The sequence below is a fragment of the Aethina tumida genome, chromosome 1 (genome assembly GCF_024364675.1).
Source record: "Aethina tumida isolate Nest 87 chromosome 1, icAetTumi1.1, whole genome shotgun sequence".
NCBI lineage: Eukaryota > Metazoa > Arthropoda > Insecta > Coleoptera > Nitidulidae > Aethina > Aethina tumida.
The window spans coordinates 74816059-74836788 of NC_065435.1; the positions used below are offsets into that span (position 1 = coordinate 74816059).

The 20730-nt window shown below is 34.8% G+C and overlaps 7 protein-coding genes across 8 annotated transcripts; 5 read left to right on the forward strand and 2 right to left on the reverse strand.

The window, feature by feature from the left end:
• The first annotated feature begins 1008 nt into the window (after window positions 1–1008).
• On the forward strand, window positions 1009–3665 carry LOC126264150 (uncharacterized). Its single transcript, XM_049960977.1, has 6 exons — window positions 1009–1648; window positions 1928–2038; window positions 2093–2233; window positions 2288–2392; window positions 2460–3475; window positions 3546–3665. The coding sequence occupies exons 1-6, from the start codon at window positions 1009–1011 to the stop codon at window positions 3663–3665; spliced, it is 2133 nt and encodes a 710-aa protein (XP_049816934.1).
• A 37-nt stretch (window positions 3666–3702) lies between these two features.
• LOC126264241 (uncharacterized) lies at window positions 3703–5703 on the forward strand. The gene is made up of 2 exons (XM_049961132.1): window positions 3703–5427; window positions 5484–5703. The coding sequence occupies exon 1, from the start codon at window positions 3821–3823 to the stop codon at window positions 5075–5077; it is 1257 nt and encodes a 418-aa protein (XP_049817089.1). The 5' UTR covers window positions 3703–3820; the 3' UTR covers window positions 5078–5427; window positions 5484–5703.
• Window positions 5704–13831: 8128 nt separating this feature from the next.
• LOC126264243 (enoyl-CoA hydratase, mitochondrial) lies at window positions 13832–15129 on the forward strand. The gene is made up of 3 exons (XM_049961135.1): window positions 13832–14065; window positions 14234–14559; window positions 14610–15129. The coding sequence occupies exons 1-3, from the start codon at window positions 13969–13971 to the stop codon at window positions 15066–15068; spliced, it is 882 nt and encodes a 293-aa protein (XP_049817092.1). The 5' UTR covers window positions 13832–13968; the 3' UTR covers window positions 15069–15129.
• LOC109603052 (platelet-activating factor acetylhydrolase-like) lies at window positions 15123–17048 on the reverse strand. The gene is made up of 6 exons (XM_049961133.1): window positions 16808–17048; window positions 16530–16627; window positions 15983–16416; window positions 15715–15930; window positions 15493–15663; window positions 15123–15442 (listed from the first exon to the last, which is right to left on the reverse strand). Exons 1-6 carry the CDS (start codon window positions 16851–16853, stop codon window positions 15214–15216), a joined length of 1194 nt encoding a protein of 397 aa, XP_049817090.1. The 5' UTR covers window positions 16854–17048; the 3' UTR covers window positions 15123–15213.
• LOC126264242 (deoxynucleoside kinase-like) lies at window positions 16668–18431 on the forward strand. The gene is made up of 5 exons (XM_049961134.1): window positions 16668–16819; window positions 17300–17546; window positions 17601–17907; window positions 17958–18188; window positions 18243–18431. Exons 1-5 carry the CDS (start codon window positions 16752–16754, stop codon window positions 18314–18316), a joined length of 927 nt encoding a protein of 308 aa, XP_049817091.1. The 5' UTR covers window positions 16668–16751; the 3' UTR covers window positions 18317–18431.
• LOC109603372 (transmembrane protein 203) lies at window positions 18359–19572 on the reverse strand. Of its 2 annotated transcripts, XM_020019875.2 has the most exons (3): window positions 19295–19572; window positions 19080–19245; window positions 18771–19027 (listed from the first exon to the last, which is right to left on the reverse strand). In XM_020019875.2, the coding sequence occupies exons 1-3, from the start codon at window positions 19433–19435 to the stop codon at window positions 18915–18917; spliced, it is 420 nt and encodes a 139-aa protein (XP_019875434.1). In that variant the 5' UTR covers window positions 19436–19572; the 3' UTR covers window positions 18771–18914. The 2 variants fall into 2 exon arrangements, with proteins under 2 accessions (XP_049817093.1, XP_019875434.1); XM_049961136.1 differs by lacking the exon at window positions 19295–19572 and having other exon boundaries at window positions 18359–19027; window positions 19080–19218.
• A 26-nt stretch (window positions 19573–19598) lies between these two features.
• LOC109603363 (dehydrodolichyl diphosphate synthase complex subunit DHDDS) lies at window positions 19599–20703 on the forward strand. Its single transcript, XM_020019855.2, has 2 exons — window positions 19599–19676; window positions 19734–20703. Exon 2 carries the CDS (start codon window positions 19790–19792, stop codon window positions 20657–20659), a length of 870 nt encoding a protein of 289 aa, XP_019875414.1. The 5' UTR covers window positions 19599–19676; window positions 19734–19789; the 3' UTR covers window positions 20660–20703.
• The last annotated feature ends 27 nt before the right edge of the window (window positions 20704–20730 follow it).

Below are 20730 nucleotides of genomic sequence, written 5' to 3' on the forward strand. Positions count from 1 at the left end.
CCAAATGCGATTAACATTTGGGAGGATTCGAAACAAAAATGTTCTGCAGGAATGGTTATAAAAATACAGATTTTAATTTAACTCAGTTTTACTCATTTTTCAGTTCACAAGTTACATTTAATTAAAAAAATAACTTGTTTTTCACATATCCTTTAAAAATACGTAGGTTACAATTTAAATATCCATTTTTAAATAATAAACAGTATAAAACAAATTAGTTTATTTGTGTATTATTGTAATAACAAATGTCTCAAAAATAAACGATAAACAGCCAATCGACTAAACACGTCAGATAAGATTACAGGGGTAAATAGGAATTGAATTAGTGGAACCTGTCATGTGTCCATAGGAATTTTCGAAGAAAAAAGGAAAAGCGCAAAAACAAAGATAAATTATGTGTTTACACTTGGCAATGCGTTTTGGTCTTATTTTCATCGTTTTTCATCCCCCCGGCTCATTTGTCACATACGCAGATGCATTCCCCTCGATTGGCTGGTTAAATATTTAACGCGAGAATGGTGCTGTAAATTTCTTTTCTTATGAATATTTATCAATAATTCTGTCTACATTTTTTCCCTATCTAGTTCTCAGATAAATAATAATAGAAACACCATCAGTTAGTTATCATATAAAGTTCTCATGGAGTGGATCATTAATATTTTGAACCGCTGTTGTTGTTGCCATTGTCGTTTGCAACGCAGTAAGTCATTTTACACCACTAAGATCTTTTAAAACCCATTGAAAATCATTTTAGATGAAATAAATATTAAAAACAATGTATCAGTTGATGATCCAGGAAATACAATGTATACTGACATAAACAGTGTACCAATATCACTAGAGGATAATTTTCACAAGCAACAACATTTCGTTATTCCAATTTATGATTCACGGCAAGTGTCTTATACAAATAATCCAGTCGAAGAGGAGAATTTTTATGAAGAAATCAACTTAAGTTTGACACACCTCCAAAATTTTGATAAAAAAACTCAAATTAGGAAAAAACCAATGCCTCTACCACCGGAAACTCAGTGCAGTGGACTGAATATAGAAGAAGATAGTGAAACAAACTATGAAAACACAAATCACACCAAAAATGAGGCGCGTTTATACCAGAATATGAAGAAAAATGAAGATAACGCAATCAGAAAGAAACCCATACCCTTACCAAGAATATCTTATTCATTAGATGAAATTAATATCGAAACGTATAACAAAGTAATGATGAATGGCGATGTAGAAGAAGAAAGTATTGAAATGAACGAAGAAGAAATTTACAATATTTTTCCTAATTCAACAAAGAATACGTTAGAAAAAGAATTATCAACACCAGTAGCAGCAAAACGAAAAATTGATTTTAAGAAACCTGGCCAAGAAGTCGAGCTCAGAGGAACTGGTAGTTTGAGAACTAAAACATTGAAAAATGAGCAAAGAAACCTTTCAAAATCGATTGAAAACATTGAAATGTTGAACAAAGCAAAACTAGTAAATTATATAAGAAGATTAAGTGTGAAAGATTTGATCGAGTCTTACGAAAGTCTCGACGGCATAGAACAAGAAAGAGTACGAGAGGAATTCCAAGAAGCAAAATTGGAAAGACTGAAGGAGGAATGTCTGAAGGCGTTGAGTTCGATTTTTCACATCCAGAGTATGAACAATACCTCTATTATAGATAAAAATAAGGACGACAATGAGAAAGAATACAGAAAAAGTTTTATCAATTATTTAAAATATTAATTAATATAGAAATTGTTTTAATATAATATGAATTTTTTATTTGAAAAATGGTGGACAAATAATGGTTACTTGATTAATAATTAATTAATTTAGTTAATTTTTTTTATAAATCTGATAAGATTACAAACATAGTTAAAAACTTAAATATAGATAAGATTAATTTTAGTTATTAAACTATTTGTTGCAATAGTGAATGTGAAAACAATAAATATGGTTTGGAATGTCTTTCGTGCCCTACGAGACGTATACAAATTTGTAACTTGTCAATCAAATGAAGAAAACAGACGAAATACTACCATAAGTAAGAAAATTATAAATAATATTTATCATTGCAGGCATTAACGCATTATTCTAGCAAATTATTATGAACCCGATCCTATAAAAAACATTCAAAAACTAGACACGCAACCGACAAGACATAATAATATAATTACAAATCAAAACAAACATACCTCAGTTAATCTACAAAAAGAAACTAAAATAAATGACACAGAACGTAATAAAATAATTAAACTTTAAATAATAAATAACTGTATTGCACCTTTTTCAGCAAACTGTAATGAATTTGACTATAAAAATAAAATATTAAGCACAAATCAGAACCAATTCAACAAAAACTGCTCAGAAGTGGAACAGGAAGCACATAAGATAAAAGGTAAATTTATTTTTTAATCAATTAATATTGAAAGATGTATCCGGTTCAGTTAACAATAAATTTTTAGGACCAATTTACGAGGAAATAAATTGTAATTCGCAATCCGTCCATAATCATGACTCATCGAATGAAATAAATTCATTGGGACTAGGGACTGTTCATAAACAGCCTTCGCTTGGAGAAAAAGTTATACATCCTCTTCCTAAACATAAGAATTTAAAAGAAAAAGATGTAAGACCTGATCGATCTCATAACTTGTCCGAGGAAAAAGGTTTATCAGTAGAAAATAGACGTCCTGCTACTCAAACTCCAAAAGAAGAAGGACTATGTTCTGTTCCCAAGCTTCATTCGTTAGAAGAGAAGGGTTTGCAACCTGCTTCCAATCCAAAGCTAACAAAAGAAAAAAAATTACGTCCTGTTCCTCAGTTATCAATAGAAACATGTTTACGTCTTAATCCTAAACCATCAAATCAGGAAAACCTACATCCTGTTTCCAAAAATTATTTACCACAAGAGAAGGGTTTGCCACCTGTACCCGGTCCAAAGCCAACAAAAGAAAAAAGTTTACGTCTTGTTCCTACACCGCAGTCGCCAGCCGAATCTGGTTTACGTTCGTTTCTTCAATCCAAAAAAGATGATTTTCATTCTATTCCTAAAACTCATATATCAGAAGAGAAGGGTTTGCGAATTGTCCCTCAGTCACCTCAGCTGTCAGTAGAAACTGGTTTACAACCATCAACAAAGGAAGATTTACTTACTCTTTCTAAAACTCATTTACTAGAAAAAAATGGTTTGGGATCGGTATCCGACACGACAGGAACAAAAGGAAAAGGTTTACGTCCTGTTCCTCAACCACGAACAGGGCAAGGTTTACGTTCTCTTCCAAAAACTCATTTATTAGAAGAAAATGGTTTAGGGCCTGCTTCCGGTACGACAGAAACAAAAGGAAAAGGTTTGCGTCCAGTCCCTCAACCATCAACAGGGGAAGATTTACGTCCTCTTTCTAAAACTCATTTATCAGAAGAAAATGGTTTAGAATCTGTCTCCGGCACGACAGAAACAAAAGAAAAAGGTTTGCGTCCTGTTCCCCAAACACCAACAGGGGAAGGCCTACGCCCTCTTTCTCAAACTTTATTAGAAGAAAATTGTTTAGGGCCTGCCTCCGAAACGACAGAATCAAAAGGAAAATGTTTGCGTCCTGTTCCTCAAACACCAACAGTGGAAGATTTACGTCCTCTTTCTAAAACTCATTTTTCAAAAGAAAACAGTTTAGGACCTGTATTCATCAAGACAGAAACAAAAGGAAAAGGTTTGCGTCCTGTTCCCCAAACACCAACAGGAGAAAGTTTACGCCCTCTTTCTCAAACTTTATTAGAAAAAAATGATTTAGGGCCTGCCTCCGGAACGACAGAAACAAAAGGAAAAGGTATGCGTCTTGTTCCTCAAACACCAACAGGGGAAGGTTTACGTCCTCTTTCTAAAACTCATTTTTCAAAAGAAAACAATTTAGGACCTGTATTCGTCAAGACAGAAACAAAAAGAAAAGGTTTACGTCCTGTCCCACAACCACCAACAGGGGAAGGTTTACGTCCTCTTCCAAAAACTCATTTATTAGAAGAAAATGGTTTGGGGCCTGCTTCCGGTACGACAGAATCAAAAGGAAAAGGTTTGCGTCTTGTTCCTCAAACACCAACAGGGGAAGGTTTAAGTCATCTTTCTAAAACTCATTTATCAAAAGAGAATGGTTTAGAATCTGTCTCCAGCCCGACAGAAACTAAAGAAAAAGATTTACGACCTGTTCCTCAACTATCCACAGGGAAAAGTTTACGTTCTCTTTTTAAAACTTATTTATCAGAAGAAAATGGTTTAGAACCTGCCTCCGACCCGACAGAACCAAAAGAAAGAGGTTTACGTCCTGTTCCACAAACACCAACAGGGGAAGGTTTACGTCCACCTTCTAAAATTCATTCATCAGAAGAAAAAACTTTAGGACCAGCGTCCGACCCGACAAAAACAAAGGAAAAAAGTTTACTTCTTGTTCCCCAATCACCAACAGGGGAAGATTTACGCCCTCTTTCTAAGACTCATTTATCAGTAGAGAATGCTTTGCGACCTACCCGAAGTGCTACACAAACAAATGGAAAAGGTTTACGTCCTATACCTATTCCGGAAGAATCGGTAAAAACTAGTTTACGTAATGTTCCACAACTATTAACAGAAGAAGGATTACGTTCTTTTTCTAAAACACACATATCAGAACAGAATGGCTTACGACCTATCAGCGGTCCGACACAAACAATGATGTTATGTCCTGCTTCTAAAACTAATTTGTCGGAAGAAAATTATTTGCGACATGTCAGCAATCCGACACAAACAAATCAGAAAAACTTGCGTCCCGTTCCTATTGTTTCAATAGAAACTGGCTTAGGTCCTGTTCATCAGCCATCAACAGATGAAGGCTTATGTCCTGTTTTTAAGCCTCAATTCTCAGAAGAGAATGGTTTGCAAGTTAAAACTGGACAACATTCTACACATAATTTCAATTCATCAGGAGAGATAGGTCTGCGACCTGTTCGTGTTCTTCCGGAATCAACAGAGATGATAGGTTTGAAATCTGCTGTTCTTGTTCCTTCAGCAGAAGAGACAAATTTGTCATCGGTGGAGATAAGTCTGCAACCTGTGTAATACATTATTTTTTATATTTAAGTAGCACGCGTTAATTATTATTTTTAATCTCTCTTCGGAGTTAGTATATTTTTGAACTTTATAATAAATCTATAAACAATGAAAACAAGATGCAGATTAATATCAAAGCTTTATAGTTTCTATAGAGATAAATATTTAATTAGTAATGTTTTTATTTTGATTGATAGCTTATCATATCAATAAATTAATAGTTAAAATTGTATGGTATTTTAGTTTTTCATAACTTACATTGCAGTGAGTACGTTTCTAAAGCTAATTTATCATAATGCCTTGCTGCCTCTTTTCAATATGCCGTTCTAAAAAGAACAACGACAATTTTCCTACAAAACGTAAGTAAAAGTAGAATAAACCAAGCAGATATAATATTGTATACTTTCTTTTGCAGAAATGAGGACACCACCAAATACAGTAAATATACAACCTCCAAAAAACTATAATGTGATAAACACAACAAGTGTACAACCAGCCAACGCGAGTACATCAAGAAATGTTATTGAAGAAACTAGTGTGATGCCTGCTTAATCCGAATGAAAAATATAATTGTATCTTATCCAATTCAATATATTAATGTATAATTCGTAAATAACAGATTTTAAATTTGAAAATTTTTATGTCGGTAAAATTTATTAAGTAGTTAGTTTATCAATACAGATAATTTTTATTTAATCTTTGTGCTTTATCTTTATTATGTTACTTAAACAATGAAGTATTTCAGAAATAAAAATACTTCGTAACTTACATATTATTGACTACTACATATTAATAATAAAAGAAAATAAGAAAAATAGCTTGTGTAAGTACATACAACATTTCAATATATCTCAAAATACATTTAACGACCGCACAGAATATAAAGTGTTAATGTAGTTGGAAAGAAGTGAGGGCTTCCATTTCCTTAAATCCCAGGGACTTTTCAATGTCTCATGAAGAAATATTGTGACACGAACCGTTTGCCATGCACCGCCATCCGTCCACGATAGATCATAATAAGCGCGGAAATCAACCCGACTTACGTCTCCACGATTTAAAATTTATTGAAATTGCGCGTGTTTCCACCCCGAATATTCCGAGTGTCACAACATTTTAACTATGCCGATTGCGGCCGAGCCCAAGGATCAAAAGCACCTCCCGCATTCCAGTTGGATCAAAGGACTCAGGTATTCGTCTGTCCGGTCGCCCAAAGAAACTTCTCTCCTCCAAAAACGATTAGAATATTTTTGCAACGATTACGCACAGCTCAGTCATTTCCTGGTGATTTGAATATGGTGACGTGGCCCAGACGTCGATGTCTTTGTTTCTGGCCACTGCATAAATCATGGGCATTACATTTTAATATCCCACCCCCTCGAGGGTGCATTTCGACGTTGCCTGTGTGTTAATCTTCGAAAAACGCAGTTAACGGACCACGTGATTTATGATGTATTAAAATCTCCCTGCGCAAAAACGTCAATCAGAATAGAAGGTTGAGGAGCGCACAGTGTGATACGAGTATTAATCACTGGTCTTGTCAAGAACAAATCTACATTGTTTATATCAACATTTTCGGATGCCACAACTGATTGATATATTTAACTGAATAACACAATTAACTAACTGCAATGCAACGACGAGCATTTACATTAGTATATAGAAGATATATTTTTTCCATCGTTTATCTATTTGTGCGTCTTTTTAGAAAATAAAAAGTGGGAAAAAGAGTCTGGTATTGTGATCGCAAATAATTTACATCGAGAATGAGTGCAGACATTGTTTACATTGCTTTACATTGCGAGTGGGGTTGGTTTTCGACGTACAAAGGCCGCATCTAAATAATTAAGAAAAATAAGTCGCTAATTTCCAGGAATTTTCTTTTTACTTTGCGCTGTCAGCGAGTAATTAGCGTTTCGATTAAGAACGAGTTGTTTTCACTTATTACAATTTTAAATAAAGGACCATGTTTAACAAATTAAGTCACTATGATTGAAAGTACAGATAGAGATACAAGAAGGATTTGCCAATTATCCCACACAATGAGGTGGAAAATAGGGACTATTCGCTCGAATCTTTTTAAGGTGAAATAATTGATGAGTGTCTAGAGTGAAAAAAAGTACCATCAACTTTAAACTAGTATTTTACTTCGGATCACATAAAAAATCCTTGTCACTTTTACTACCACAATTCCAACTGACTAAATGTGTACTTCTGATATTTATTTTAACTTTTCTTTTAATAGGGTTATTGTGTTGTTACAGATCGATTTATCGCCTAGTTAATTACTGTCAGATAATCCGACTCGTATAAATCATTCTTTTGTGTATCTTTACTGACGATATTTTGATGTGGGAGAAGTGTGAAGTTGCATTGCATACACAAACCATTGTGAGCCAATGTATGAGTTATATCACTAATTTTATTCATCATAGAGATAGCCTCAGATTTTTGCAGAATAAATCCGGTAAACCGGCAATACATTATGAGATCACATGATTAATAAGTCCCCCAAACTAGTCCCACATTACTGTGGTACGCGGTACCAGATATGCATAACAGCATTTCCTCACTACCAACATAAAAAAGTCAGTTTATCTTTAAACAGTGGCGGCTCGTGAGGTTTGAGTCTGGTGTCAAACACAAACTGGAAATACACATTTATTTAATAAAAAATCTATCACGTCAAGGGCATTTCTTATGTTAATAATTTTTTTCGTGTTATTACTGGTTGACGCCATCTCATTGGCTAGAGGCACGCCTCAGCTCCTCTACCATTGAAACAATAGCCCGACCATAAAGCGCATGCGCGAATGTTGGAACCAAATAGATCAAGATTTACTTATGAAACGAATTAGTGCGGAGAGGCACATATATTTTAAAGAAATGAAATGAATAATTTAATATTATCATTATATTAATAAAATTATTTCACCTACCTCATATGTGTGGCCGCTACAAAACACGGATTTCTTTTCAAATAGAAAAGTAAAGAGCTGAAAAGTTGAAAAACAACAATTACCAATCGATTTATCACCTAGTCAATATTATGTTAATTGTATTAATAAAATAAATCCCCTGAAAATTGGATTGGTAGAATTCAAGTATTTATTAACCAACCAACCAAAAACAAATCGATATTATTCGGCCTGCAGTTATTTACCTCGTAACTGACATACACACCGAAGTATACATGTGTATAGGTGGGCTTATGTTAATTTTGGCAAAGTTAAACAAGTGTAGCCCTCGGGGCCAGCGATAACGCAAGCCGAAAGGAGTTTTCGGGGGCGGAAACAGCTGTTCCTGCACATTTAAACACGTTGACGACTGCGACTGATAACGCGGATATAGGAAAAGTGCACACCCAAATCTGCCTCGGAATAATCCCGTCTCATTTTCAAAAGGGGCCACATTTTAATTAGTTTAACTCTCTTAAAGTGTGTACGGAACACAAATAGTTTTCTCAGTTATTAAATACGATTAAGGGGCACAATTTTATTGCGAGCAGGAAATTAAAAGCGTTAAAAGTGTCGTAATAGCGGTAAAACGCACCTGGAACGTTGCGGAACTTGACCGCAAAAATTCGGCCGCAGGCTCCACAAATTTACGACCGTATAAATTTGAATTGATGAGTTTTCATTGCACAACGTACGATTCATTTGTCTGTCCATGAATGAATATATGACCGTCATTTTTTGCTGTTACCGTGATTGAAAATGTTACTCGTTCGTTACGTTGAAAAAAATTCAAATTTTGTGTGCAACTTGTGAGCTCGTTGTCTTGTTAATTTATGGGTTCTGCGTTCCGGAAATGGGACTCGTAGCGGGCGACTCTTATTCATAAGTCAAGGGTAATAATCACCCTTTTCGGGTCGCCTTTCCCCCAGCAATAAATACGGTCCCGTTCCTCCTCACCTGATATTTTCTTGCGTTTTTATCTCCTGCAATGCCGGACACGTTTTATTAAATCCTTGACAAATTGATGGCAATTAACACTTGTTAGACCGTAATACTTTAATAAAAGGGTTGTTTCATGCTCTTTGCGCAAGTCCGGTCCTGACAAAACGGACACTTCTCACACAAATTCATATTTGTTCCCGCCTTAAAGCAAATTATCAAATTATAATCGAAGTGCGTGCTTGATCTCAATAAAGAGGTAAAAGACGCAGCTGTTTCCCCAAACTTTTAGGCAGGAGGGCGAGGAAAATTGTGCGGTCAAATTTATCGGTCGTATATCCCGAAATTACGGATGCAATATTAAACGAGTGGCCGGAGAAAAATGCGGCGACAAAACCGAAGCGAATCGATGCGAAACTTAATTTAGACAGCAGACAAACCAAACCTCGATAGATTACAGACTCGTCGAAAGAGTGGAAATGCATTATTCACCGACAAACACTCACACTCTTCCTCCCACATTTGCAGCCCAATTCCTGCAGGGCTTTATTAACTTCCTTTTCCCACCGTGTGTGTGAATATTCGACGGTGAAAAAATAACTTTGTTGCATCAAAGACACGAACACCACGAGCATTCCCGGTTGACCGGCGGGACGTATGAGGGGTGAGTTGTTGTTTAAAATTCATGAAAATGCGCGTAATGCACTTTATGGCATATTTTATGGGGCCTCGTTTCGTGTGTTTACATGGAACGACGTGTTCCTGACAAGTTCCGACGTTCTTCAGCGTTTGCTGCTGCGTAAAATCGATCTTAACACGCTTCGTATAACACTTTTCTTTTGGTCTTGAAGCCAGATAATCCTGTGAATGTTATACATTTTTTATGAGGGACAGATCGGTTGAACGCAATCCAAACAAGCGCATTTTAATGAAAAACATGCACGCCACTGATACATGACCACCCCTGTCTCTTCACACACCCCCGGGACCATGATACAAAAGGGAGATAAAGGACGATGCGATTGTTTTAAATACAGAAACCTATTTGTTATGTTGCAATTAAGTTTATCGCCGAAAATTTGTACTTTCTCCCCCACTGTTTCATACCATGTACACAAAAAACGCATTAGCCACTTTTTTATCTACACCTAATGTACCAGAAGAACCCCCAACCTTTTGGCACCAGCAATACCTTAATTTTGGAGTTTTTATTAGAAACCAGACTCTCCTTTTCCTCGATTTTATTTATTTTTTTTTTTCAGGAAGAATGAGGAAATACTTTATACAAATTCAATTTGGCAAATTGAAGTAAATTCGGAAAGCTAAACAGCGTAAATAAACAATGTGCGGGTTTTGCAAAAGGTATAATTTATGTTCGGCGGTGATTTCGCGAAATAAAACTGTAATAAAACATTTTCGAGTATTTCCTATTGGAATAAAACGCGAATCGGCATGTCGATTTTGGGCAGGCACAATAACGGCTGTCATTAATTCCTCCCATCCAATTATACCAGCGCTGATTTATGCACAGATTAAAAAGCATTAATAAAGCTCAATTTCACAAATACATTTCATCAATTATGTTTTATTTTCAAAACTATTTAAAATATTTATGTATGTATTGTAGGCTGGTGATTTGTTAAAAAAAAGGCTCTGTTTGTGAAATATCGACACGTATATTCAATATTCACAATATCTCTTTTCTCTAATTCAATATCATTTCAATTTTAATAAAATAAACAATTGGTTCCTGTTGCCTTTCAGAAGAAAAGTACATGCAAGTGTCGGGTAATTGTTTATAGGGGTTCATGTTATAAAACACTTGCAGCGTTGTAATCACGTACAAAGTCCCTCTGCATGCCGCAATCCCATTGTTCGTATGCGGCTTTATCGATCACCGCCCCGCGATTTTTTACTTCCGATAAATGCGACGAGGTCCAAAACTATTTTGAATCCCCCCGAAAGAACGAATCATCTATAGGTAATTTACAACAATGCTAATCTTGTCCACAATGGAACAGTAATGATGGCACTCGTTTTCTTACATCGGTTTTTGTGCGACACGCGTATGTCGAATGTGTCTTTTATTATCGTTAGTGGTCTTTTGTTCCTTTTTCCGGCACAAGCAGAATTTGGGGGGGAAATTATAACGATTGTTTTTAATTAAAACCCTCGCATCGTTTAGCTTCGATAAGATATTTTCGAAAAAGTGGGGTTGGAACCTTATCTCGTTAATTAAATGATCGTTGCAGATGCACCGTTTTAAATGCTTGTGGAATATGTATGTAAATAAGTCGACGGGGCAATTATAAAATTAAAAGCGTTCAAAATTTATGAGGTATGACTTGTAATATAGGGAGAGAGGCGATTTTCAACGATAATGGCTTGACAGAGTCGACTCGAGAAATAGAAATGTTTCGTGTTTCACTATTTAGTAATTATTTTTCGACTTACTCCAATTGTCATTATTGGTTACACAAAAGTTATGTGTTTGAAGGCACGACGCAACAAATTTAGACATGTCATAATAAATCTTTACATCCCCATCACCGAACTATAGCTTGACTTCATGTGTAAACACAGTGAAGTACCGAATCGTGTCCACCATAAATAAATTCCCTCCAAGAAGTCGGAGCATTCCCAGTTCCATCCCGGTCGTTTCGAATCCACCCCAAGAGAAGTGGATGGTCAGTTGTCCGCCCTCGTTCAATTCTCACCCCACATTCATCATTCCTGCCTTCTACAGCGGTCACTTTGTGTGTGCGGCTGTTCCATTAGGCGCGGCCTGATTAATACTTGCTCCGTACAAGTGTAAAAGTGGATTAGATAATTGCCGTCGCTAATGTTATTTCGCGGTATTGTCGGGGATTAATCATTGGTACAGTAGTGCGTGCCCTTAGCAAAAATTAATGGACATTGTTAATCCGTCAAATTGTTATCTCGTTTTACATATGTACTGAAACGACTGATTTGGATTTTATTAGTCAGTTCTTTTGGTTTTGATTGTTCAATATTGTAATATATGTCTAGATACCTAAATTAACAACAAAAAATATCACTAAGGACAATTGAGAAGCAAGAAGATTTGAAATTACATTTTCACAAAATTTTTTAACTATTCAAAGTAAATAAATTTTCAAAGTGTCATTTAAATTATTTAATTGAAAACATTTTATCTAATTAACTAATATTATTAATTTATACTCAATGCTATAAATCTGACTTGCTGAAATTGTTTCAGAATGAGTAAATTGATTCAATATTTTAAACATTACATTAGTTGACAGAAACATCTTTGAATGGTATATGGATTACAGTTTCACATAATATTGAGAAAGCAAGAAACCGACACTCGCGATAGTCCAATTGAACTTTTTTACAGAAGATGGCACCGCAACAACGATGTGGTTTGATACAAAGACTATATACACATTGATACTTGTACTTTGGGTTGCATATTTATATTAATTTAAATATTCTTATTGTAAACAATCGTTTAATAAATAATTTATTACTTTTTTATTTATAATGTAATAGTAATACTATGATGACAATTTTATAACATTTGTTTGAAAATCATTTTTTCAACTTTAAGTATATAAATACAATTTTTCTTTAATAATGTATACTACATTATATCTAATAAACATATGTTCTATATCAATTTTTCACTGTTATGGCAGAAATATATCATTATAAAATGTGTGAAAATCATTACACTTTTTTATATTCAGTGATGTCACTGAAAAATATAAATCTTACAACAGTCGTGTGAAATTGTGTGAAATTCCACTGCATATTTTAGATAACCTTGTTCAAAACATTTTATTAATGAAATATTATAAACATAATATAATTTTAAAAATTCACAATTATTAAATGAAATAACAAAGCTATTTTAAACATTTATTAACAAAATAATCTCCTGTAATGTCTATTTAAATAATCAATAAATATATGCTTAACTGGTTCCATAATCCTGCAACATTCACTCTTAATATATGACAATTTATGATCATGCTCATTTATGCTCAGTAATGGTTGTTCATTGAAACCACTTACATCATCGAACAACTCAAAAAAGAAGTCCTCATTAAAATTTTGTGATGCATTAGCCTCCTCCCACAATTTTAAAGCATTTAAAAGGTTTTGTCTTCTGGAATCTGTCAGAAATCTTTTAAAAATATTCCTGCATTGCTCGTCTCCTACTAAATTTTCGATTCTGTCATTGAAGCGTTCGATTTGTTGACTAGTAAAACGGATTTGTTCTGCCATTTAAGTGTAAACACAAACCTACAAACTATAAATATTAATTATACATACATTTTATTTGTTTTGTTTGTACCAATTTCTTGATAATACATCAGAGTGTTCTAACCTGCCACCTGAGATAACCTTCAAATTTATGTAGTTTTCGTGGTTGAAAGATTTCTCACGCTCTTTTCTAACAAAGAGAATACATTACGGCGGCAGCATACGATGTTTACACGTTTTAATCAACTCTTTACTTTGCTAAAATTAGACCCAATGATTAATACATTTCAACACAACCATAAAATTCAGTGAGAAATATGAGATCGATTTTTAGTGTTTATTCATTTGAAATTTTTGGAACTCTTATTTCTTCGCTGGAATCACGTAACACCCGTGACCTAGGCGTTTTGTGACGTGACCTTTGTTTTCAGTTGGGATTTTTAATATATAACCATAACTGAATAATTATAACCTATACCATTATCAGCAAAACGTCATCAAACTAATGGATTAAAAGATGATAGAAGTAAACAAACAACTTGCAAGAGCTCCAGTTACAAAACTGCTATCAAAAAACGAGATAAAAAATTATAATCGGCCAGCAAAATTACACATTTAAATCGTCCTTGAGACTGACTCTAAAATCACAGACCGATTGTACGTTTCATAGACTTGGGACTTTAACCGGTTTAAAAAATCTCTTACTTGTCTTCGCCAGCTCCTTCTTCGATCAGTGCTCGATATCGATCAGAAATGGCTTCACGCACCTTGGCTAAAGTTTTATTATCACAAGTGAACAATACTATTGCTAGAAATGCCGCTGTTCAACAAGTTCGTTTCATGTCAGCTGGTAAGAATTTAGGTTATATGAAGTGTAAATTTTATTTCATGTTAATGCAAACACAATTGATGTGTATAAATTTATAAAATTGACTTTTGAATAATATTTATTTATGTCATATTTAGTTTTTTAGTTGCGCATTAGTTTCTGCGCAATACAAGTTTATATAATTTTCAGCCCCTTCTTACGAGTACATAAAGGTATCAAAAGCAGGCGCCCAAAACAATGTAGCAGTAATAACGCTGAACAGACCCAAAGCCTTGAACGCACTATGCAACGGATTAATGCTGGAAGTGGGTAATGCCCTCAACTCTTTGGAGAATGATGATTCAGTTGGTGCCATCATCATAACCGGTAGCGAGAAAGCGTTCGCCGCTGGAGCAGACATTAAAGAAATGCAAAACAACACCTACTCTCAATGTATGTCCGGCAACTTTTTGGCACATTGGAACCGCGTCGCTGAGAGCGTTAAACCCATCTTGGCTGCTGTCAACGGATACGCTGTAAGTATCAGAACTACTTGCATAATCGCAGCTAATGAATTTTATTGCAGTTGGGCGGTGGTTGCGAACTGGCGATGATGTGCGATATAATCTACGCGGGAGAGAATGCCAAATTCGGCCAGCCCGAAATCCTCCTCGGCACGATTCCCGGAGCAGGCGGCACCCAAAGATTGCCACGCTTCGTAGGCAAATCCAAAGCGATGGAAATGGTATTAACTGGCAATCAAATTCCAGCCGCTGAAGCGGAAAAGATGGGTCTGGTCGCCAGAGTGTTCCCCGTCGACAAACTTTTGGAAGAGACAATCAAAATCGGCGAGAAGATCGCCAAGAATTCGCAACTGATCAATGCCATGGCCAAGGAATCTGTTAATGTTGCGTACGAGACTACTTTAAAGGAAGGTTTGCATTTCGAAAAGAGAATGTTCCATGGCACGTTCGCCACAGAAGACCGCAAAGAGGGCATGACTGCTTTTGTTGAGAAGCGAGCCGCCAGCTTCAAGAACCAATAATGTTCTAAAACGGTTGTTATTATGTTGTCATGTTACTTTTAATAAAATTTATACTTGTTTAGTATAGTTTTTATTATATTAACAACATTAACTAAGACTACATTTTAAATCTACTTTTAACAGCTATAACACAATGTAATAAAAATCACGCCCAAGGTTTGGTTAATCCATACTCGATGTTGCGTTTGTTCATCTTCAACAAATCTTCCATCTCGTCAACATTTTCAGGCAATCCAACATGTTCATGCAAAAATTTCATTATTATGCAATTGTTGATTATTAACGCTTCTTCCGGATCTAGTTTTCGCATGAACCAATTCAACCACGAACCAATCAGTAGTACCGTGTCCGTTTGGAATTCGTGAGTTGTGTGTCTGAAACAAAACAATTAGAAAATGTCACGATATTGCTTAAGCTGAATTACAAAATTGTGCACATTTGTGTGTCGTTCTTCCCTATAAATTTCTCCATTACTTTTACATTGCTTTTTAAATGGAATGTTTGCGTGTTAATGAATTGTAGTGGTTGTTTTATTTTTAAATGCAAGTCTTCATCTTTTATGCAGAACATCCAAGGATCCAAAAGGACTCCACATCTAAAAATTATATAATAAGGTACAGAAGAATTATAAAAACTCAATTGTTACTTGAATTCTGGTCTTCTAGATAGCGTTAGAAGCGCGGTTGCTCCTCCAAAAGAATGACCCATCATTGTAATATTATCCAAGTCCAGTTTACCTTCAAAATCTGCCAGTTTAAACAACATGCCAGTGTTTGTAGGCAAGTCATCAAGAATATTATAAGGTATTTCACCCTTGTTGAGATTCACTAACAGATCCAAAACCTTAGAACATTCTTCAGACCTAAATAACAGAAAATTGCATGATTATATTACTTTTAAGTGTAATAAATTACCGATAGTGGACTTGTTCGTTTCTCCTCCTGTAATGATCTTTTCCTAGAGGAATGTTAAGGTGATCAATAATTGCCCTATTATCATTTCTCACATCTTCCTTGCTTTTATAATAATACGTATTACCAGCAGAATTATCCCTGTGTTCCACAGAAACAACAAGGAAACCTCTGGAAGCTAATTCGCAAAAAGTATTGGTGTAAAAGTTTCTATGGGCGCCCAAACCATGCGACATTATGACGCACTTTAGTTTCTGTTCAGTTTTCGCCTTGGCCCCATAAATAGCGGGTAGCAAATTAATGTCGCACCACCAGAAAACCAAACGGATCAAAAATGGGAATATCATGAGTACTTTAGCTAAACCCTTCAAATAACTGGAATCTGGTATCCAAGTTGTCCATGCATTGTAATTAAAAAGGATCGAGCTGTCGTCTTGCTACAATTTCAAGTATTACAAGTGAATGGGCTTGGTTAATGAAGTTAAGTGGAACAATAAACAATGCGAAAACTTTCTCCACTTAAACAAAGAAACTAAATAGAATAAATTACCGTATCCAAGGGTATATCAGTAGGGTAATACATTCTCATAAACAGCCCTTCTTTTAAATATCCCACCATTACGTCCGAACATCCCGGCAAGTACGGTCCTGTAACCGACAAACCAATCAACTCTCGAGAAACTAACGGCGCGAAATCTTCTGATTGTCATTGACCACACAACACAAAACTGGACGTAGATAAAGAACAATAACAAATGTTGTTGTGTTTGGCATGTTAAAAAGTCTGTTGACACTTAAAAAAAATTGTGGGGTAGTCAGCTCGTTTACCTCGAAAAAAGGGTAAGTGTTTGGGTTTCCTTCGCGTTAATCCCATCTTGAAGTGGTTCGAGGTTATGTGATTGAGTTGCACTTGCACACTGAACAATTAACGATGCGAATACGCGAATTTAGGTCATTTGCGCGACTCTCTCTCGAACCGTCCAATTGGAGATGTCCAAAATCGCATCCTCCACTTTCTAAACTAACCGGAGTGCGATTGTGTTCGACTTTTTTCTACCACGATTCAATTCAAAATGGGTATTAATTACTACCGCATCAGCGAATATTTACAGGTCGTTGAAAACAATAGGACCATTACTCAAGGGGTCATTTGTTGTTTTTTGCTAACGTCTTGATTAATTTGTCCATTGTTCAAGTTATTTTTAACGTGAACTTACATTGTATGAGATATTAATAATCGTTTCCTTCTACGCATAAATATGTATTATCCAGACCTAGTAACAAAAAATTCAAATTTATCTCATCAAATATTTATTGCAGAATTCAAAATATATTAATGGATTTGGTTGGGAACACGAATAAAGCCACAAAACGGGCCCCAGAAGCGGTTTTTTACAATTCGCCAAAGAAGGTGAATTTCAATGGCATTACTCCATTGAAAAATTTCAAAGATGTAGAAACGCCAGCTGATCGTCCGTTTAGGGTGTCAATTGAAGGGAATATTGGAGCTGGTAAATCCACACTAATAAAATATTTTGAGAATATGCCTGGCATAGAAACTTATCCTGTATGTGGCCATATGTTTTTTTATTTTCGTTTTGTATCCATATTGTTTTTATAGGAGCCAATTGAATGGTGGAGAGATTTAGATGGTTATAATTTGCTTGATTTGTTATATAAAGACATTCATGAGTGGTTAAGGGTTTTTCAAAGTTATGTAATGTTGACAAGGTTGAAAATACAATCTGCCAAGCCAAAAAGTTCAAGCACAACTGTACAAATGTTTGAAAGGTCTGTGCAGAATAACCGGTACTGTTTTTTGGTGCAAGCCTATGAAAATGGTTATTTAAGTAGTGCTGATTATGAAGTTTTGGATCAATGGTTCAGGTGGATCAGAAGTAATGTGGACATTAAACTTGATTTGATTGGTAAAAAGTTAATAAAATATATTTAATCATTTTTTTATTGTTTTCTATAGTCTATTTACAGAGTAGTCCTGAGGTTGTTTATGAAAGAGTGAAGAAAAGGGCAAGACCAGAGGAAAATACAATAACTTTGGAATATTTGACTCAACTGCATGAGAGTCATGAAAGATGGTTGATGAGCAATAATGAGAGATTTAATACAGTACCTGTTCTTGTTTTGGATGCTGACAAAACCAGAGATGAGATTTTAGCACAGTACAAAGAAAATGAAAGTAAAATTATGGGTAAATGTTTATTAGAATATTCATAACAATTAGTTTTAAATTGTTTCTTTATAGGCCATGAATCTAGAGGAACAATAAAAGTAAATCCAGAGGATAAAACCAAAGTAAAAAAAACTTTGGAATTATAAATAAACCAAAATTGATATTTAACTCAAAATGTATAAAACATATTAAATTTATACAATTTATTATTATTAAGGAGATTTGTACATTTTGTAAAGATAATAAAAATTAATTAACACACTTCCACACTTCTAACTATTAATTTTACCAAATATAACATTTATAAAAAATATATTCAACCCACTGCTAACTCTGCTGGCAAGCTCTTACTGCCATTAACTGTAACAATAAATATAAAGGTGCAAACACCTCAGAATAGTCCAAATCCACCCTCCCCAACAACTTTTTGCACAGTAAAAATTTGAACAAAAATGTCATTAGTAAAAAAGTACCAGACCAGGCCATTTTCAGCAAAGAACATTTAACTGTTGCCTCTAAAAGGCTTCTAATAAATATAATAATACAGAAATAAGTGTTCAGTGCGTCACCAGCAAATAATGGTGAAAATATTAACCACCAATCATTGTTGGCCATTTCAATTGTTGGGTCAAATTTAAAAGCTAGCAATAAAGTAAATATCAACAGAGATATAAGATTTATCCATATTTCAAAGACCGTAAGGCCGAGCCATCGAACTAGCTCTTCGAGCATGAAAAACATCGCTTATTCTCGTTCCGTTTCCAGTAGATCTTTTCGATAAAGACGGATTCTTAGTGCTGAATTGTTGCGTCTTTGAATCTCGTAATCTGCGTCGTCGGCAGCCGGTTCTAAATCATCTAAAATTACTTTTATTTATTACTAGAATCTTAAGTAAAGTTAATGACATACCAATGAGTTCAGTGGTTAATGTATTGGTGTGGATGTTGTAGTTTGTGTAAGAATCACATAGTCGAAGAGCCAATATTATACTTCGTTGAATGGCAGCTCCTAAACAGTAAATTATTATTTCAGGGGTGTCCTTGTTAATTAGTTTAACGCACTTCTCTTCAATTGCCTAAAAATAACACTTTAAGTTTGAATGTTCAGAGAGTAGCATAAATTACCTTAAAGTGTGTTTTTGTGCTCACATAAATAACTGATTCGTCTCTTTCGGGTTTCGGGGGGTTTCTTTTCCGAAATGTGTGATCTTTGCTCGGGTTTCTGTTTTGCTTTTTGACTTCAGAATTCTTGCTATTGTCCGACATAATCAAACTAAACAAACTACACAAGGCAATTTTTTAATAACCAACACATGGACCGCAAAATTCCACATTTATAAGAACTTACAAATACAGGAATGTATACAACATCTTCGATAGTTCGAATGTACCAATCCAATAGTTTAAACGTATCCAGTTTTCATTTAAAGTTAAATCCATTTCAATATTATTTAGATCATAAATTTAATAATAAATAAACGAAGTGGTTTATGTATTAAAGAAGAAGGTTTAAAATATCGAATATTCTTGACACGTCATTTACATTTCTGTTGACGTGTTGCAGGTTAGGAATATGTCAAATGTGTTTACATTTCATCATGTTTTATTGAAAAAATCATAATGTCTTGGCTAGTGGATTCTTCTCTAACGTTTTTCCAGAAATTCTGGATGAATGTACTGAAATGCGGCCCTATTCCAAGGCATATCGCCTTCATTATGGATGGAAATCGACGTTTTGCGACGAAAACTCACGTACAAAAATCAGAGGGTCACTCCAAAGGCTTTGAGAAGTTGGCAGAGTGTTTGCAATGGTGTTTGGAATTAGGGGTTAAAGAAGTAACAGTTTATGCATTCAGTATAGAAAATTTTAAGAGAAGCAAAGAAGAGGTTGATACATTAATGAAACTGGCAAGGGAGAAATTCAAAGTGTTGTTTGAGGAGAAAGAGAAATTGATGAAAAATGATGTTTGTATTAGAGTTATAGGAAATTTGGATCTGCTTCCAGATGATATTAAAAAAAGTATTGCAAAATCCATGCTTTTGACCAAAGATAACCAGAAATCAATTCTGAATGTTGGTTTTGCTTACACTTCCACAGATGAAATTTGCCACAGCATAAAAACGGTCGTTGAAGGCGTCAAATCCAACCACATATTGATTGAAGACATCAATGAAGATCTACTTTCACAATGCATGTATACAAACCTAAGTCCAAATCCTGATATTCTAATTAGAACTTCTGGTGAAGTAAGATTAAGTGATTTTCTACTATGGCAATGTTCCAATTCACAGTTGTACTTTGCTGAAGTATTATGGCCTGAGTTCAACGTCTGGGATTTGATGGCTTGTGTTTTCAAATATCAGAGAGATTGTGGGTTCAAAAACAAGCACAAGAAGGAAATTAATTGCAACAGCGACAGGGTTCAAAGATTTGTTGATCATGTCAACAATAAGAGAATCGCCCAACTGGAAGTTTATGCTCAGGCATGATTCATATGTTACTATAATTTGAATAAATTAATTTCATTGTTTAATCGTGTTTTATTTCTGTATATAAAATT

Excerpts from the sequence above, each read along its gene's own strand:
- LOC126264150 (XM_049960977.1), top strand. The coding sequence starts at position 1,009 with ATGCCTCTACCACCGGAAACTCAGTGCAGTGGACTGAATATAGAAGAA. Across the intron at positions 2,039-2,092 it reads CAGACGAAATACTACCATAA|CAAATTATTATGAACCCGAT; the intron begins GTAAGAAAATTA and ends GCATTATTCTAG. Across the intron at positions 3,476-3,545 it reads AAGAAAAAGGTTTGCGTCCT|GGCCTGCCTCCGAAACGACA; the intron begins GTTCCCCAAACA and ends AAAATTGTTTAG.
- LOC126264241 (XM_049961132.1), top strand. The coding sequence starts at position 3,821 with ATGCGTCTTGTTCCTCAAACACCAACAGGGGAAGGTTTACGTCCTCTT.
- LOC126264243 (XM_049961135.1), top strand. The coding sequence starts at position 13,969 with ATGGCTTCACGCACCTTGGCTAAAGTTTTATTATCACAAGTGAACAAT. Across the intron at positions 14,066-14,233 it reads AGTTCGTTTCATGTCAGCTG|CCCCTTCTTACGAGTACATA; the intron begins GTAAGAATTTAG and ends TATAATTTTCAG. Across the intron at positions 14,560-14,609 it reads CTGCTGTCAACGGATACGCT|TTGGGCGGTGGTTGCGAACT; the intron begins GTAAGTATCAGA and ends ATTTTATTGCAG.
- LOC126264242 (XM_049961134.1), top strand. The coding sequence starts at position 16,752 with ATGTTAAAAAGTCTGTTGACACTTAAAAAAAATTGTGGGGTAGTCAGC. Across the intron at positions 16,820-17,299 it reads TCGTTTACCTCGAAAAAAGG|AATTCAAAATATATTAATGG; the intron begins GTAAGTGTTTGG and ends TATTTATTGCAG. Across the intron at positions 17,547-17,600 it reads CTGGCATAGAAACTTATCCT|GAGCCAATTGAATGGTGGAG; the intron begins GTATGTGGCCAT and ends TTGTTTTTATAG.
- LOC109603052 (XM_049961133.1), bottom strand. The coding sequence starts at position 16,853 with ATGGGATTAACGCGAAGGAAACCCAAACACTTACCCTTTTTTCGAG. Across the intron at positions 16,628-16,807 it reads ACACTTACCCTTTTTTCGAG|GACCGTACTTGCCGGGATGT; the intron begins GTAAACGAGCTG and ends TGTCGGTTACAG. Across the intron at positions 16,417-16,529 it reads CTGATATACCCTTGGATACG|CAAGACGACAGCTCGATCCT; the intron begins GTAATTTATTCT and ends TTGAAATTGTAG.
- LOC109603372 (XM_020019875.2), bottom strand. The coding sequence starts at position 19,435 with ATGTCGGACAATAGCAAGAATTCTGAAGTCAAAAAGCAAAACAGAAAC. Across the intron at positions 19,246-19,294 it reads GCACAAAAACACACTTTAAG|GCAATTGAAGAGAAGTGCGT; the intron begins GTAATTTATGCT and ends TGTTATTTTTAG. Across the intron at positions 19,028-19,079 it reads ATTAACCACTGAACTCATTG|ATGATTTAGAACCGGCTGCC; the intron begins GTATGTCATTAA and ends AAGTAATTTTAG.
- LOC109603363 (XM_020019855.2), top strand. The coding sequence starts at position 19,790 with ATGTCTTGGCTAGTGGATTCTTCTCTAACGTTTTTCCAGAAATTCTGG.